This window comes from Manis javanica, chromosome 2, assembly GCF_040802235.1.
Source record: "Manis javanica isolate MJ-LG chromosome 2, MJ_LKY, whole genome shotgun sequence".
Taxonomy (NCBI): Eukaryota; Metazoa; Chordata; class Mammalia; order Pholidota; family Manidae; genus Manis; species Manis javanica.
The window spans coordinates 225,748,426-225,766,879 of NC_133157.1; the positions used below are offsets into that span (position 1 = coordinate 225,748,426).

The 18,454-nt window shown below is 56.2% G+C and overlaps 1 protein-coding gene across 1 annotated transcript in view; it reads left to right on the forward strand.

The window, feature by feature from the left end:
* Positions 1-18,454, forward strand: part of COL22A1 (collagen type XXII alpha 1 chain) — a 236,818-nt gene that overhangs the window by 113,124 nt on the left and 105,240 nt on the right. Inside the window, exons 23-25 of the mRNA XM_073230303.1 lie at positions 8,528-8,581; positions 16,036-16,089; positions 16,656-16,709. Of these exons, the coding sequence (XP_073086404.1) occupies positions 8,528-8,581; positions 16,036-16,089; positions 16,656-16,709 (162 nt within the window). The remainder of the gene's footprint in view (positions 1-8,527; positions 8,582-16,035; positions 16,090-16,655; positions 16,710-18,454) is intronic.

An 18,454-nucleotide genomic window follows, 5' to 3' on the forward strand; every position in this document is an offset into this window, starting at 1 on the left:
GTCAATCCCGCCCCCTTTTCCTCTTCTGTTTCTCTTTTCTTTTCCTGTCTTTGCTGTTTCTCATCTACCAGCTCCTCTCCCACCCCTGCTCCTTCTCGTCTCCCCTTCCCTTCCTGCACATTCATCCACCTACCAGCTATTTCTTCAGTGTCTGCTGGGTACTGGACATTATTCGGGCACGTGGGGTCTTTCAGTGAGAGGAACAAAGATCCCAGGCCTCAGGTGTCCCCATCTAGGTGGAAGCTGGTAACAAGCTTCACAGTAGGACCCCTGGGAGGTCCCCCGTGAGGGCAGTGAGTTGGCCAAACCACAGCCGGGAGAGCACAGCCGACAGGGGCACCGGGGGCTGAGGCCCTGAGGCGGCCTGTGCTCGGTGGGCCTGAGCACGGAGGCCTGTGTGCAGTGGCAAGGGGCCGGCTGGGGGGATGAGGTCAGAGAAACGGGGGCGCTTCCTGCCGGGCCTGTGGGCCATTGTGAAGATTTGGCTTTAATTGAGTGAAATGTGGAGCTATTAAATGTTTTCCAATATTTTTTATTTTGAAAGATATTATTAAACAGATCATATACAAACATAGGAAGAGTGAAATGAACGCCCACACTCCCCAAACCCATTTTTAACACTTAGCAAGTCATTAACCAATTTGTTTAGTTTATACCAACACCCACCTCCACCTTCCCCTGGGTTAGTTTGAGACAGTCTCAAACATCATCACATTATTGTGTCTCAAAATATTTCCTTATGTACCTCTAGAAGATAAGGAAATGTCAAACAGAACCATAAAGCCATCATCCCACCTCAATCCGTGAGTCATCACGGATTCGGTTTGCACTCAGAACACCCCTGATGGCCTCATCCATTTCTGGTTGCAGTTTGCTGCAGGATTTGGGGTTCAGCAGTGGTGTGGCCCAGCTGACATTCTAAATGCATCCATCTGGCCACTGTGTCAAGAGTAGACTGCAGGGGTGGGAGACTGGTTAGGAGATGATCAGAAGAGAAGGGGAGGTGGCCCAGAGCAGGGGGCACTGGAGCAGCACCTGTCCTGGCCAGGTGGTGTTGCAGGCAGTGGAGACACTGAGAAAAAGGCAGAGCTCTCACCCGGAAGCCCCCGTGTCCAACCGAGAGGGAGCCGGGTCGCAGGCAGGGGTATGGACGGTCATGGCAGGTGCACGGGGAGCAGGAGGTGGCCTCTCTCTCGTCTCACTCCCTCTAGTGAGTGGAGGACAGTGGCCGCATGTGTCTTTGGGGACCCGTGGCGCTCCAGTGGGCACTGACTGCTCCCCAACTCGGGCCACATTCCGTCCCGTGGATATTACTGGTTCAGCAGCCACTCCTAGGCAAAAACAGCACAGAGGTGAAGTGTGACGCTGGCGCGGCTCTGAAGCGCCTCCCCGGTGAGCCAGCCTCTGGCTAAGTCAGGAAACCCCAGACAGAGTGACCTACTCAAAAAATTCTCTCTCCTTCCTCGCGGTGACCTGTCATTTCCTCCTCATCAACCTCAATTGGAACATCATTACTCTGAAGAGCTTCCTAATGTCGCCACACACACTCAGGCTGCAAAAAGGAAAAAGACGCAATGACAAGCCACAGGGACCTGGAGTGGAGACCCTGGGACTGAAACTGGGGCTGGGGAAAGGGACCGCCCTTTGGTTTAGAGATCAGCAACAGGCAGTGTGATCCCCTGCAAGGGGAACATGCACTCTGGACAAAGCTGGGGGTTTTCCACAATGAAACGAGCGAGGGGGGATGGGGAGGCAGGCTCCCCGCAGGACTGCAGGAGTCACTCCACGCCCCTGCTGAGCGTCAGGCAGTCCTTGCTGCGCTGGGCTCCCTGCTTAGAGGAAGGAGATGGGCAGTGTTCCCCTGAGGTTCTGATTCCCTCCTGCTGGTCTGAGCCAGGCATGGGGGGTACGATGGGGGGCGCTGCCACTCCGCTGAGGCGCGTGCTGCTGCGGAGGCATCTCAACCCCAAATGTTCTGCAAGTAGAACCAGCCTGGCTCAAGGCCACTGAGGCACTTGGACACTCAAAAGCTAACGTAAGGTTGATTTTTCCAAAAAAACACCTGCCAGACCTTCATCATCCACCCCAAATAGACACCCTGTCTCTCTCACGCAGCCTCCCTTCATGCTCTGTGGAGGGCCTCCCCTGGAGTTTTCTTATTTAGGAATTTGTTTATCTTGTTTTCTCTACTAGAAAGTAAGCCCCTGAGGCCATTCTTTATTTTTGTACCTGCAGCACCTAGAAGGGAGCCTCGCACTTATGAGACATGCATATTTACACACACAGAAGTATATAAAGACGTGATATATAGAAGCATATAAAACATGCATAAATATAACAGCATTAATGAGCATCTAACACAAGCAGGTGCACGAGTGACTGACTCACACACGAACCCTGCTTTCTGCGCAGCCCACGCATGGGGTGGCCCTGGGGGAGGAAGGGGCCCAGAACTGAGCCCTTGCTCCCTGCGTTCGGACCCTCACTGGGAACGGCCAGTGCCGGAAAGAGAGCCCGGCCGCTTTGCACCTTCCCTTTTACTTCGCTCCGTGGTACTGAGCCCCCTGCAATAGCCTGCAGGGTTCCTTTCCACTTTTCTGGGACAACAAAGGAAGGGAAGCTGCACTGAAGAGAAATCTACATTGTCAGGCATTTAAGTTTAATATAAGACTTGGAATGTTCTAAACTATAGCATCCTCATGATGGAAGGGGCTCCTTGAGGTCGACAGAGAGGTCAGGTGATCTGCTCACAGGCACACAGGCCTTCTTTGCTGCCCTTCCCATGAGCTGCAGACAGTCTCTTTGGTTCCTTTGATCATTTTCTCAGCATCTTCTGATTTCTCATCTCTCTTGTCAATAGGTGAGAACTTGGGTGACCCTATTAAGTCGGAGGCTCCCTTCCTTACTAAAGACCGAGCAATCCCCAAATGTTGGGTGATGTGTCTGATGGTTTTAGGGAGCGTGTCCATTGCTTTAGGGACATATTTTTAAAACAATCTATCTGCACAGGAATAGCCTAACATAAGGTAGGGAGGAAGTGACCTTGCCTGGATGATCTTGCAGAGCAGACACTTAGCTAGGGCCTTGTTTGCACTCATATTTCTCATGGCGTTCTCACAAGGGTCCCCCCCGGGAAGTGTGGCAGCTTTAATGCTATTCTGCAATTGAGGAAACCGAGGCTTAACGGTATAAGTCAGATTACCCAGGTTGTATATGGTGGGTCAGGGATCAGAACTGAGGTCCGCCTCGCTCCAAACCCCTCACTGCTTGTGCTTCAGGATGGTGTGCGGTGTGTGTGTGTCCATGTGTCCCTGTGTCTGTGTGTCCCCATACACACCAGAGTTCTACAGTGGACACTAACAGTCCTTGCGGTGGACGCCTTGGGGAGATCTAGGGCCCCTTACTAATCAGCAGTGCCCGCTCTGTAGAGGCACTGAACACGCTTCTCTGTGGTCTCTGATTGTTGCCCTTGGAGCTGAGGGTCTCACTGCTGAAAGCTATCAGATCCATCAACTCATTTCTAGTAGATTCAAGAAGAGAAACGTGGGTGGTCTTTCATCCGTGGCAACCTGGGTTGGACTCGTTTTCCTTCTCAATTTCAAAGCCTTTCCCCTTGCTCTTCCCTGCTCGGCCAGGTGGGAACAGCGCTGTTTGGATCGCAGCCTCCTGCTTGATTCATTTCATGGCGCGGAGCCAGGGTTTAGATCAGAGCACCCTCAGCTTTCCCTGAGCACCTGGTTTCAGCTCCAACCAGTAGAAAATAATCCTCTTTGACATTTGGAGGCATGGCAAACAGGAATTGAGCAAAAGACCATAGGGCACACATTACAGCCACTTGCACACCCAATCCTTGCATCTGTTAATGGGCGCGCACGAGCGGCTGTGCCAACTCATCCTGGCTGCGAAGGGAGTGCTGGCTTCCTTTTCTCTGCGGGCAGACAGGCAGCCCTGGAAATACCAGTCCTGCTCAGCGTCCTGCCATTCAGAATGGCTTGAAAATCTGCCCTCATGATAGAATATAAACACTTATCCAGATATTGTGTTGGATAGCAATTTTAAGGAGAAGAAAATAAAAATAACAAGATCAGGCTTATTGTTACTAAAACAATTCTTTATTGCTGCAAAATGCCCTCATCAGCTCTTCTCAAATCCCTGCAGCCAATTATAGGTCCAAAATGTAGAGGTTACATCTGCTGCTACATCTACCACTTACAGAACACCACCTTGACCACCACCTTGACCACCACCACCACCACCACTAACACCCATTTCCGAACATCAGGTCCTGTGCTGAGCATTATCTCATTTAATCTCCATGGCACTGCTGGGAAGTAGTAGTTTTGAGACCAGATCTGTTTGACATATGGTCTCTCATCCACTACCGGTACTCAAAGGTGCCAGCATCCTGTTATTACCATTTCTTCTTCATCATAGTCACCATCATCTTCCTCCTCATTCTCATAATTACCTGTTGCATTTGCATAATGCTTTCTGATGCTGTATAAATCACTTCCTCAAATATTGAAGTATTTCTTCTACTACTATTTTTCAGGTAATTAAAACGAGTATCATTTTCCACATGCGGAAACTAAGTCTCCGCATATTAAGTGGCTAGTTGTCTACCTTAGATTTAGAGCTCTAAGATATTGTAAAGGAAAGAGGAAAAGAGAGAGGGAATTCTAATTCCTTTGACTGCAGGGAGGGGCCAGCCCCTCGTAACCGCTCACCTGGAGCTTTGTGCCCCATCCCTGGTAATTCTGACTCATTCACCTTTGGGCAGCACCAGGGAATCTAATACCAAATGTGCTGTTCTCATATTTTGCCACTATTTCTCTTTACTGCTGGGCCTTCATGGAGGAAGTGGCACCGCATGGGGATGCGATTTTGACAAGTTGAGATGGAGCATGGGTGTGACAGACAGAGGTGGCAGTGCGGGCAGAGTCTCAGAGGACAGAAGTCCTGGTGAGGTGTTTGCAGCCCAGTTGCACAGCCCAGTTGGGAGCACAGGACCGGGTGCCCACCTGAAAAGGCAGGTGAGAGCCTCAGGGTCTGTCAGCCTCTGAGGACACCAGCTCCCATGTGGCGCCTTATAGGTGAGGAGGCAGCCTCCGACCCTTCAGAGGTGGAAAGAAATCTGGGCAGAACTTTAGCCCTTCAGAAAGGGCACCGGGTATTGGTACAGACAAGGAGTAGGCACAGGCTGGCCCAGAAATGTCTCCAGGCAAGGGACTGGGCATGAGAACAGGGTTGGCTCTGCGGCTGTGGCGGAAGGAAGGGTGGGGTGCGGATGCAGAAAGACAGGGAGCAGGAGGGAGAAGTGGGGAGTGAGGCTTTGACTTGCCCTGGGGGCAGCTGCGGACGCTGTGGGTGGAGAAGACATGAACGCAGGTGCTGGAGCTGGGCAGAGAGGGGAGCCCCGATGTTTCTCTGGGTGCTGCCCCTTCATGGACAACCCATGGAAGTTCTGCCTTTTGGGGGGTAGAGAATGCCATGCGCACATTTCTTTTTCTCCTCTAGCCACTCGCAACCTTCTTGCTGAAGACCTAGCACTTGGGGATTTGCTTCTCCAGGGCATTTCTTTGCCCTCCTCCTTTCTCGTCACGCTCCTTGGCCTGCCCGCCATCTCTCCAGATCACTTTTTTGGCTTCCCCGACATGGAGCACCTCTGACTCCGCACCATCTGCAGATTTCATGCCATCTTAGGTATTCCTGATCACTAGTGACAGCATTGCACAAGCTCTCCAAACTCGGGAACTTCAGTCAGGGAGCTGCTGAAGCCTCCTGCACCCCTCGACGTGGTGGGTCCTGTGGGGAAACTGAGCTGCGGTCCCAGTTGGCATTTCAGCTGGTAATTCTGCTCAAGCAGAGCCCAGACCTTCACCTCCCTTCTCATTCCTTCCGATCCTTTCCTACCAACCATTAAATGTTTCAGTCTTTCATTTCAGCTCTTCCTCTAAACACAGTTACTTTGCTGGCCTGGGTTCTGAATTCTGATGACTATTCACCAGGCCATTGCACTGACCTTGTGGGAAAATGGTTTCTTCATCTTACAAATAACAGGTAGCTCTCTGTGGAATAACCTAGAAACAAGTGGAGGGGACATCGGTCTGGATAGAAAATTGAAGGTGTCTGGTTTTCATTCCCCAAAGCAGGGGAGCTGGCGACTCAGCCTTCTGGTGATCAGATCTCTAATGTTTGCATTGATCAGAGCAGGACCAGACAGACGCAGAGACCAAGTGCCTCCCGGACTTGGCTCATTTCTGAAGGTATCTGTAACCACATTTTGAATTTTACCTGCCAGATGTTGAAAAACTCCTGCTGACCTAGACCTTGTTGCGCCTCTCAGCTGCTCTGTGCCATGGCTCAGGGGCTGTGGATCCAGCGGGTTCTAAGTCCCCCCAGGCCCCCCTCTGAAGTCAGCAGATCGCCGAGTGCGTCTCCCTGACATTCCTGACACCACTTCCATCCAGCAGCCCACTGATATTTCCCCTGCCGTTGTCACGGCTCAGGACCACATCAGCCTCAAAGAGGCCACTTATTTATCCAGCCCACAAGTGTGCTTTGAATTTCTACCACGTGGCAGGCGCTGTTCTGGGCCCGTATGGATATAGCAGAACAAAAACAGAAACAGGTGCTGCTTTCAGGAGGCTTGCGCCCCAGTTGGGGTAGACAGGCAGGAAATCAGCAGTGTGTCTGGGAGTGACCCAAAGCAAAACACAGCAGGGAGGGGACACCGTGTGACAGAGGAGGGGCAGCTCTACTTAGGCTGGCCAGAAGAGGGTGTTCGAGCAGAGACCACACTGATTTGGGGGGTTGGTCCGTGTGGATACTTGGGAGGGAGTATTCTAGGCAGAAAGAAAGACCAGTGGGAAGCCTTGAAGTAGGAACGTGTTTGTCCTGTTCAAGGTGGGCAGGGAGGCCAGCATGGCTGGAATGAGACAAGGAGTACAGGACATGGGGAAGCGGGTAGCAGGATGCGGTCAGGGAAGGAAGACCTGAGGCTACTGCACTTCGCTCTGAGCTGAGAAGTTTTGCAGCTTTTTGAGCAGAGAAGATACGACCTGATTTGTGTTGTAAGACTCTAAGGCTGGCTCCTTTAGGGGGAGCGGAAGTGTGTGGGCCACACGTGAGGGAGGGCAGCTGTCTGGGAGGCCCGTGCACAGCTCCAGGAGGGGGTAGCTGGGGGCAGGCCTGCTGGGCAGCTCAGGTCGGAGATTGAGAGCCGGCCCGATTAGCCCCATCACACCCCCAGAACCAAGTCACAGCAGAGCGTGCTGTGTGGCCGCTCAAACCCTTGGCCTCTGGGGTGGCTGCCCTGGGCGCAGGGCGCTCCGCCCTTGGTGACTCCCTGTGGACCTCGTCTGCCCGCCCAGCCCTAATCCCTCCACCTGGGTGGCACAGAGGCTTTGCCTCTGTCCTGCCCCTCTCTGTCTCTGACCACCTGCCTGTCCCGCCCCTACACCTAGTTTCCCCTGGAAGCTCTCCCTCTTCCTTCCAGTGTTCCCTCAGCACCCCACTTCTGAAGCCCCACCAAGACCTGGAGGCAGACCTATGTGGCCCCAGTGCCACGTGCACACCCTCCATGCCACGTGTATAGGCTGCGCCACGGAGACCAGGCTCCCGTCTGCCTCCCTGGGACACTGGGAGCCCTTTCCCAGAGAAGCCATGGCTTAGCCCCACCGGTGTCCCCAGGACTGGCATGGCAAGGGTGGCATGTGTGGGGGAAGAAGCAGGAGAAAGCAGCCCGACCGCATCTCCCCCTTCACCCCAGCCGGCTAAGGTGAACCTGTAAGGGTCTTGGGACTTAGAACCTGAAGCTCCTCAGGGAACATGTCCTCCCAGCTCAGCCAGGCTCTCTCCCGTGCAGCTGCCAAACCCCCGAGCCTCTAGGAAAGCCACGTAACTAAGAACCTGCGAGGGCCTCTGGGAGGTGGTTTCGGGCGTGGAGGTGTGAGCGCTCAGTATTGGGTAACAGTGCACCCGGGGAGGCTGCTCACAGGAGGTCCTGGGGGACCCGGGGGGGTCCTGGGTGGTTGTGGGTGGCAGAGGCCTAGGGACTGCTTCCTGGGCTCAGCATGTACTGAATGCTCTTGAAGTACGGAAGGAAGGAAGGACGGGTGTGTGCATGCATGGGCATGTATGTGCATACGTGTGCATGCCTACACATAGGCAGATTAACCAATATTTGGCTAAATTAGTTACTTCCAAGGAAGGGGACTGGGTTCTCCACGCTGAGCACTGGGGTAGGAGGAGATTTTTCTCAGGTTCACCTTTCTGTACCTTTTGCATTTGGGGCCATGTGTTACCAGAATCATCTGAGTTACAGAGCCAGGATCGTCCCGACCCCACCGCCTGAGTCTCTCTCCGGCCCCACACCGCTTCTCTGGAGGGCGTCCGGGTGGGCAGCAGGCTGCTCACCAGGGGCTTTGAGAGATGAAGACTGAAATTTCCACCAAGACATGTTGTCAGCCTGGCTCCGGGCGCTGTCTCCCTGCCTCCTAATTTTCGCTTCTTATTTCGCCCCCAGGGGAAGAAAGGTGAAGTGGGCCCACCTGGGACCCCTGGATTGCTCGGGCTGCAGGTAACTACTACCTTTAAATCTTTCCCCCTCGCCCCTGCTGCCCCTGATCACAGACGTGTTCAGGCAGCGATTCCCAGGCTGGTCACCAGAGGCCGGTGCAGGCGCCTCCTCAGGGCATCAGACAGGGCGCCCAGCGGACCGCTGGCTTCCCGTCCGTGTTGCTCCGCCTCTCCTGCCCCGTGCTGGCAGAGAGGCCACTGTTTGCTCCTTGGAGGAACTGAGTGGCGACTAGAGTGATGAGCGATGTTAGGAGAGGAGCTGGTGGGGGCACGCGGAGGGCGCAGAGGACGAGGGGTCCTTGAGGGCGAGCAGCCTGCCAGGCTGAGGCAGGAGGAGGGGCCTCCCCAGCAGGGTCCGTGGCGGGGGTGGACGGCTCTGCTGGCGTGTCAGTCTCGGCAGGGGGCCTGGGCGATGGACTCGGAGTTGGACGGGGCGTGGCCAAGGGACCTGAACACCCAAACAGGCAGCCACTCCTCCAGGAGCCCCTACACCGGGGTTCTGTCCTCATCTGATTTCCAACACCTGGGACGCGAGCTGAGAGCCTCCTCTCTCTGGACCCCCCTTTGCCCGCCTGTGAATGACAGGGTCGGGCCCCAGGCGCAGTCTGTGCCTCCGTGGGGGGCAGTCTCGCCCCCTGGGTGCTCCCCTCCTCCCCCCGACCACCACGTCCATCAGGCTCAGCTCTGGGTGACCTCCTGTAGCCCGTGCCCTGTCCAGCTCCCCGCCACCACACAGCCCCCCATGTGCAGTCACCACAGGCCCCTGTGGACCCCCACACCCACTCTGCCCACTGGACAGGCTCAGGGTCACTGTCCCTGTTTTCACAGTTGGGGGGCCGAGACCCCCAAATGCAGAGATGCCCTCAGGGCTGCCGGCAGGGCTGCTAAGCAGGCACTCCCTCCCTCCCCAGGGACCGGGCCCTCACCCGTCGGCTCTGTAGCCCCACCTCAGTGGGGACACAGCAGGCCGGTGCCTGGGCCCTGGCGCCCATGGGTGCCCAGACTTACCTTCTTTCTCCCTTTACCTCCTGCATCCGAGGGCCCCTAGCCTTTCCCCTGTTCCAGCCTCCCCGCAGTGGACGGGTCCCTGGGAAGCCACAGCAGCCGGGAGCGGGAGCGCAGTCGGCTGCTCTGGAGTCAGAGAGACCCGGGTTCAAACCCCCGCCTCCCTACCTTCCGGTGGGGCCTCATGGACAAGTTGCTTAACCTTTAATTTCAGTTTCATCAACTGTTAAAAATACCGATAGAAGTAAAAGGAGGAGGGGGCAATACTATAGGCTGAAGAGGAGAGTGCGGATGGACTCAGGTGATGAGGCCCCCGAGGCAGTGAGCCCTGGGGGGGCCTGTCCCTGTTCTCCTGGGGGTGGGGCCGAGCAGGTGGGCTGGTCAGTGGTGGGGGCCCCCATCTGGCTCCTCCCTGAGCTGCTGAAGCGGTGGGCGTTGGCCGCCGCCTGTAAGGGACAGCTCCGTCTCCATGGCAGCAGCCACCCCTTCCGTAGGCCGCGCTTCCCAAACCAGCTTGCTGCTCACCCATGCGTCAAGTGCCCTGGTGACTGGGGCCGCTCGCCGGGTCTCAGACTCCATTCCAGTGCCTCCCGGATTGGGTGGAGCACGGAATAAGGGAATGTAAAATCAACCATGTTTCAGCCTTCTAGAGAGTCCGCATTCACTGTGGCATTTCGGTGTTAATAGCGAGAAATACAGTGCTTTTTGCATTTGTTTTATTACCTTGCTTTCCAGTGAGCAAAGCTTGTGTATTCCAAAAATCCACCATAAATGCGGCTCCATCAAAATACCTTAAGCTACAGTATTTTTCCCCTTATGGCACTCTTTTACTACCTTGGAAAATATATTTCTTTTTTAATTTTCATTTTGAAATCCATTTCATTCAGCGACTCATTACTGAATGCCAGGCATTGAGCTGCATGTTGTACATATAATATGCTCAGGCTTTTCATGTCAGGGATTTTGCCAGAAACAGGTCACTGTGGCAGATTCAGGGATCTCAGCGTTCAGATCCAGGCAATGTAGAGTTGATAGTGTGCGCTACCTGGCACCCTGGGACGGATCACAACCCCAGGGACACCGAGTGGCTTGAAGCCAGCCGCGCCCAGCCTCAGGGGCAGTGTTGCTACGCGGGGCCTGGGCCCACCTCCTCTGATCTTTCTTCCTGACGCAGCTGCATTCTGCCTTTCCTGGGCCTGGCCATGGTCCCCCCATGCAACCATGCATTGGTTCATTTGTTCATTGCTTGATCGATTCATTCATTCAACAGATATTTATTAAAGTGCCCACTGTGTCAGATCCAGCCCTAAATCTGAAAGGGGATGTGAACCCTGGGCAGTTTGGGCCATGCCTGGAGGATCTGTGAGTTGGTGCAGCAGGAAGAGACGCGGACAGAGAAGGACAGTCCAGCGAGCTGACTCTGGGAGCGGGTAGTCAGAGCCCTCCTTCTGGGATGGGGGTGCGCAGCCTCCCTCAGGGCCCAGAAGTGGCCCCTCTGCTGATCTGGAAGATCAAGGTTGATTCTGTCGCACCAGAATCTATGTTACAGAGTCCTTTGCTCCGATGAGGAGAGGGAAGGGAGGTGCATGTGCCTAGTCCCTGCTGCTGCCTGACACTCTCTCTCTAGGGCTCCTATGTACTCGTGTCTCCTCTTTATTGCCGCCTATAGGAAAAGAATGCTTATCCCATTTAAAGTCTAAACTGAGCTCAGAGTCTAGTTAGCTTTATGTGAAATGGATTGGGCCACACTGCAGCCTAGGAGCACAAAGCCCCAGGGCAGCCGGCACCCAGTGGCATGCTTTCAGTGCCTCTTCTTTAAGATGAGAAGTTTCACCTGCTGGAATGTTTTAGAATAAACACACACACGTGTGATGTTACACGCAGTGACTCCTGTATCCTGGCAACCTTGCTGGAAAGACGGACATCTGCATCTTCTCCTCTAGTCAAGGGTTTGCAAAGGTGCTGTGGCTTGGCTGCATCCAGACCAGGCGGAAGTGCCCTGAACTGGGGTGCACACAGCCCGGGGAGGGCTGGCCCCAGAGAGGGCTGGGTGGGCCAGCAGGCCTGGGATTCCACACAGAAACCTACTGAGGTGGGCAGTTGCCCTGGCTGTGCCCCTGGGAACCACATCCTGAGGGGAGGACTCACCAATTACGGATGACTTCCCCCCAGATCAGACACCTCCACTCCGCGTGGCTCAGGGAATGTGGTTGCCGTGCTAATGTACGCAAGTCATTCTCATGCACCTCCAATTCCATCCAACCTCATAAATCTACTCCAGGTGGAACTAGGTGGTTATTAGAAATAACTATTTGCCATTCCTTTATTAATGATAATTAGGTTAATTGGTTATTTATGCATCATCATTGTAATTGCTGAGCACATTAAGTAGCTGTTTAGTCACCCTACGATTAGAATGATCCTGTTTCATTAATAATAATTAGACTGGTTAATTCATAAGTAGTTATTACTTAGTTGTTTATTTGTAATAATTAAAGCAGTCATTGTTTTGTTAACATTTAAACCTATTAGCTAATTTGTCACTCTCATTAATTAGATTATTTGGTTATTTAGCTATTTTTATTAATGACAAAAAGAGAAGAGGGCGAAACAACATCTGTGAGAATCACCCGCATGTGGGCTCGTTCCCACACCTGCACCAACCCACGTGACGTGACGAGGGGTCCCCACCTTTCTGTTAGAGTTGGGGATACCGAGGCCTGGGGCGCTGAAGGCCATCGCCTGAGCCTGTTCAGGTAGCAGGAGCTCACCTAGCATTTGACCCAGGCCATCTGAAACCAAGAGCCTATTTCATCATCTCTGTACGCCATTATTACTACCACTAATAAAGACATTAATAGCCAAGCAGTTTTAGTTTAAAATACACGTCTAATTAACAATCTTTCATTCCAATGCTAAAGTAGCAGACAGGAAATTCTGGCTTTGCTCAGAAATTCTGTGACGATCAGACATAAACTCCCACTTGGGTTTCCTGAAGCGAGGAAGTGCCTGGTCATCTTCAAAGTGGCACGTGATGATCCGAGTACTTACTGAGGGTGGCAGTGTGCCAGGCTGGGGGCTGAGACTCAGTGCCGCACAGAGACAGTGGTGAGGAAGTGGAGAGACCTGTGTGGACGGGCTCTGTCCAGGGCTCTTGGGGCCATATGTGTGCAGGCCTCAGAGAGGCCAGGCACACAGTAGGTGCTTTAGTTTTTTCCCTCCTTTCCTGTTGGGAATCCTCTGTGGTATAAATGGCCATGCTGTGTGTAGGCTGAGGGGCCCCCGTGTCCGGGTCCTCCCGGGCCCCACTCCTGGCCGGCTCCTCTCCCCCCACCTGCCAGAGGCAGTATCAGAAACCATCCGTGTTGCCGTCGCCTCCGATGTCCCCTCTGCACAGGCATCTGGCAGTGGGGGGAGGCAGGCACAGCCTTCCAGAAGGTGGACCCCGGAACCTCCCACGGACAGAGCGGCTGCTGCCTGCACGTGTCCCTGCGTGGCTGTCAGGGAGGCCCTCGGAGTGGAGGGCAGCCCAGGGCCGGCTGGCGGAAACTGCATCCTGAGTGCTGTCTCCTCTTCCCCCACGTGTCTCCGCCTGCCCTGGCAACACGCCTGGCAATCGGGAAGGAGGCCGCAGGCCCCCCACTCCCTTGCGTGGCGCCTGCCAGAGCTGTTTGCTGGACTTTCTCTGAAGCTGGTCCCACTTCCGGCGCCACCCCATCCTCGTACAGCTACTGTGGTGGTTGGGTTTCATCACCATGCAGGATTTTGCTCCTGTTCCTGAGCTCATGGCATCCAACAAGCAGATCATCATTAAACCCCTCCTGCGTGCATAGCGGTGAACTGGGCGCTGTGGGTCCTGCTGAGGGCATGGAGCTTATCAAGCCTGTACCGAAAGCCCTCAGTTCTAGCCCCGTGTAGCACAGCTTTAGGAGAGCACCCTGCTCGGGGGTGGGGGGGCCCTGTGACAGTGAGTGGGACTCAGGTCCCTGAGCTCACAGACGCCTGGCAGGTGACCGTTCCAGGGGCACTGCGTCTGAATGCCGGCTTTGTCTGGTATCAGTTCATTTTCCTCCAAGCTCAGTTCTTCATCTCTGACACGGGATGGAGGAGACCTGCCTCCCAGGATCAGCAAGAGGGCTGAGATATGATCACGTGTCGGGCACAGGGTGGGGGAGACCTGGCGTAGGGGGTGGCTGCTCCCCTCGCCCTTGTCCGCCTGTTTCCGCCCCCTCCTCCCATGGGTCCCTTCTTGTCTCACTGCTCTTGTAATGTCACCAGGTGAGGGGGGTCTGTGCGGTCAGCCCAGGTAGGTGATGCCCAGATCAGACAGCTCTTCAGAAGCACCTGGGGAGTGTTCCCAAAGTCACCGGCCCCTGGACCTGTCCCAGACCTGCGCCCCAGAGTCCGAACAAGGGCCTGGGTTCCGTATTTGTGACAAGCTTTTCAGATAATTCTGCAGAGGCCAGACCATTCAGGATCCGCTGGAGATGGTGGCTGTGTGACCTAAGGTGGGCACTTAGCATCTCTGGGCCTCAGTGTTCATTATGGTCAAACCCTGTGATGATCACTAAAGGTCTGTCGAGCCTGAGCTGCTGTGCGGCTCGGGAACAAGCAGACAGCTGCAGCCTGCAGGGGCGTCGGCACAAGGTAAAGGAGGACAGAGAAGCCAAGTCCGAGGACGAGCTGGTCAGGGGGCCGGCTTCCTGCACCGTCGCTTTGAAAGAGCACAAGACGTTGCCAAGGCCCTCAGCGTCACTGGCAGCGTGAGGAGGGAGGAAACGGGACGCACGGGTTGCTAGCAGAAGGTCGCATGAGAGGAGAGGGGGCCTCGGAGGTGCTCCACGCGGTCGGGCCCCCCGCGAGAAGCTCGGAGGCGGCTGAGGTTATGGGCAGGTGGCCCGGAGCACCCCTTTGGGGGTGGGTCCTGCTCTGCCGACAGGTGGGCAGAGCTGAGCTAGAGAGCAAGACGTGGCCTGCCGTGCCCTCCCCCAGCCGCCATCTGTTGGGGGGGGGGCCTGCCCTGAGCCCTGCTTGGGCCCCGTCCGGCTCTGCCCGGGGGCCCCTCAGCTGCTGCAGCTGCAAACAAGTATCTCCCGACGAAAGTGAATGCTTTCCCCAAAGACGCGCCAGGGCTGAGCAAGCTACAGGGAAAACTAGCCCAGGTGCCACCCCAAATCCAACAGAAGGCCCTTTTTCCGCCTATCGTTGACCCACGGACGTCCCCAGAGGAAGGGCGGCCACGGAAGTGCGGCCGCGACCGTGTCTTAGCATCTGCCGCCCCCCAGTGGTGGCGCGACATCGTCCTCTGTGGCCGGTCCCCTCGCGTCTGTTGGGTTTCCTTGACTTCTTCAAACATTTCTTGAGCACCTCTCTTTGCCAAGCTCTGGGGTGGGCACCTCCAGGGCCTGTGGGTCAGATGGGCACCGTTACCCAGGCCCTGAGCGTGAAGGAGTGGTTCGTTCCGCCTGCAGAATTAGGGGAAACTTCAGAGGCGCAGGCGTCCCCGTGGAGGCAGGCGGCCTCGGGCATCTCTGGGGAGAGGCCTGAGCAGGCGAAGGCTAAGGGAGTCCCCCGGGACCCACACCCCCACCAGCGGGGCGCAGGGCAAGGGACGGGGGACGCTGGGCAGGCCGGGCGGCAGAGCGAGAACAGTGTACTTAGGAACGGGGCGCAGAAGGTTCTTGTCTGCGGTGCCTGGCTGCCCCAAGGCGGGGGGTCGGGCGGGGCGTCAGGAGCTCCAGCCGTCCGGAGCCCCGGGCGCTGCCCTGCCCTCCCCTCCCCTCCCCGGAGCCCGGGATTTGCGCGACGGCTCCTGCCCTCCGGACGTTCCCAGCAGAGTCCTCCGCCCCGCGCCTCGCCCCTGCCAGCCCTTCCCCTCGGTCAGGACCGGCAGGCCTGCCCCGCCGCGGTGCCTGCTCCCCTTCTCGGCCAGGGAGGCGCCCAGAAGCGTCGGGGTTGGGACTGGACGCCGAGAGTAACGCCAGGAGCCGCGGGGAGGGCTTGGACAAGCGCCGACTCTCGGCCCCGCGCAGACCTGCGGTCAAAGGATCCGGGGCCTGGGACCGCGACACTCACCCTGGGCGACCCGACGCCGCCGGGTGCCGGGAGCCCCTGTGCCGCGGGATCTGAGTGTCCACCGCGTGTGTGTGCACACGCATGCACGTACATATGGGCTTATCTTAAACGGCGGAACATTCCAAATATATAGCAGAATAGATCATAGTTATATACTCCTCACCCAAATGTGACACATCAACATTTTGTGAACTTTACTTCAGTTCTTTTCATTTTGCTTTTTCCCGTTTTGTTTAAAAAGTAAGGCCTTACAAATAAAGCTGAAGCCCCCCCCGCCCCGTCATGTGTCCCCTTCCCTCCTCCTCCCTCAAGGGACAGCGCCCCCAGGAGGCTGCTCCACATTCATCTGTTACCCACACCACTCTTTCCCTACAGGGCCCTCCAGGACCCCCTGGCATCCCAGGCACCCCTGGACCCAGAGGCCCCCCGGTAAGATGGGCTTTGATTTTCTCCACAAGGGCGCTTAGATGGAGGTTTCCGGGCCCACGGGAGGCAGGAACATCTTCCCGGGTGGCCACCTGTTTACCCAAGGTCAGGGCAGGGGTGTAGACAGGAGGACCTGCCTGCTGCCCCCAAGCCTCGGGCCCTCAGATTAGAAGTGCCCCTGGAGAACCTGTGGCGCCCTGGCTGGCTGCTTCCAGAGATGAGCCCAGGAGGCATGTCAGGCTGGGACTGCCCGTGTGGTCTGGCTCTGGAGCACACGGAGGGCCAGGCGAGGCACTGGCCAGCGTTCCCCTTCTGCCTCAGGGGCAGCTGAGAAGGTGCCCGTTTGCTTGGGGGTGGTAGACCCACCACATCTTCAGCAAACCAGGCACGCTGTGCCATGGTGACCTTGGTGCAGACCAGACAGTCCTGCACTTGCCAACAGTAGAGGTGGGACAGCCCTGCCTTTCACAGTGGCTGGGCACTAAGGGCGCCCAGTGCCCCCGAGGTGCGTCTGCCTCTGAAGCCCCAGAGAGACCAGACTGACACTTCCTGTGTGGTTGCCTTCCCAGGGCTTGCCTGGCGAGATCGGCTTCCCGGGAAAAGCTGGGCACCCGGGGCAGGCGGTAAGTGTCCCGGCGCACCCCTTCCCTGCACTCTCCCGTCCCACTGGTCTGTGGAGTGGCCAGGCCCTTCCGCTGGGCAGCTTCCAGAGCCGCCGGCTCCAGGCCCTCCTTCCGGGCGGCGGGGACCAGGCCTCGGCACTCAGCCCGACTTCCCCCTTCGGCGGCAGCCTCCATGTGCTGCATCTCCCGGGTCTGCCCCCAGCGGCGGCGCCTGGGTGCGGACTGGGCACCCTCTCGCCAGCCTCCCCCTCTGCTCTGGTCACCCAAAGGCAGATTCCAGAGTCCCCTATGGTTTAACGGGCAACTTCTTGTCCGTGAGGGTTACGGGCAGAGGGTGACTGCAGTATGGACCAGGCAAAGCTCTCCCAAACAAAAAGATTCTAGGGATTCAGGGCCTCCTCTTTTTTTAAGTCCTGAGCGTGGGCTCAGCAAACCCTAAGGTCTTGCCACATAACAGGTGTGGGAGCAAAGCAGAGCGTGTCTCCTGCCACATTGGCCTGTAGCTCCTCAGGGGCAGGGTGGCGGGGGTGACCTGTGAGCCTCTGATATCAGGTGACCGTTATGGGCCGTCATAGACCCGTTGGGGGCCCTCAGCGAGGCCTCTGTTCCACTTTGAGGGACTTCCTTACAAGTTCCCCTGTGAGGCCAGTGGGTGGGGAAGGCCAAGGTGCAGGGAGGCTTAGGAGGCCCACAGCTGTGGTGGGAGGTCCAGACACAGGAGAAAGATGCAGGTGGAGGGCGGCCATATTGCGGCGCACACAGCGGTAGTCCGCTCTTGTCGCTGGACCACAGACCCGCTGACTGAGTATGGAGGTACCCAGGAGACAACCGTGGTTGCTGGGATGCAGCCTTCAAACTCTATGAGAACCGAAGGTCAGCCAATGTGAATTCAGTGTGCTGTGTGCACTACCGGGGGAACGGAGCCACTCTCCGGGGACTTGGAACCCCTTGCACACACAGTCATCTGCAGAGTCATGTGCAAACAGTTCACTGGAGTGATAGCGCCATCCGAAAGCTCAAACACGTTAGCAATCTCAGCCTATCTAATGGATTCACCAAACAGTATGTATGTCAGTGAACACTCAGAAGAGGGGCAGTATTGCAGGAACAAGAAAATAGTCAAAGCACTTACGGTTTTTAGGGTTTATGAGGCCACTGCAGGTTTCAGGGTGGCTTCTAGCTTGACGTCTGCCCTTCATCAAGACCATGCTTGCCTGGACCCAAGTGTCCTTCACCTCCCACCCAAGGCCTTCCTCCTTCCCCTCCAGGACCCCTGCTTGGGGAGGTGGGGCTCTCCTCTCAATAGGCCACCCGGAGTGTTTATGTTTGTCTGACGGATCCTGTAAGGCACAGATAAAAGTGGGAGAGAAAGAGACCTGGGGGTAGGGGATGGTGGAGCCACACGGCCCAGCTTAAACGCTGTTGGGCCCCCTCACCAGCTGTGGGACCAAGATGACACCACTCAGCCTTTCAAAGCCTTTGTCCCCTCATCTGCTGCACCTTCCTTCCCACGGCATGAGGTTCTGGGGAGGGAGCCCCTGGATTGAAAAACAGCATGTGGAGCTCCTGCATGCCCGTCAGTAGAAATAAAAGGCAGACTCAGTTAACGCCAAACCACTAGATTGATGTTTTGCACTTATGAAGGGCAATAGGAAGGTTGATAGCAGCAGGAAGGGCGAAAATGGTGGCAAAGAGATGTGGAGGGGAGAGAGAGGGACTGCGGCTGACAGCACTCTCCCCAGGGG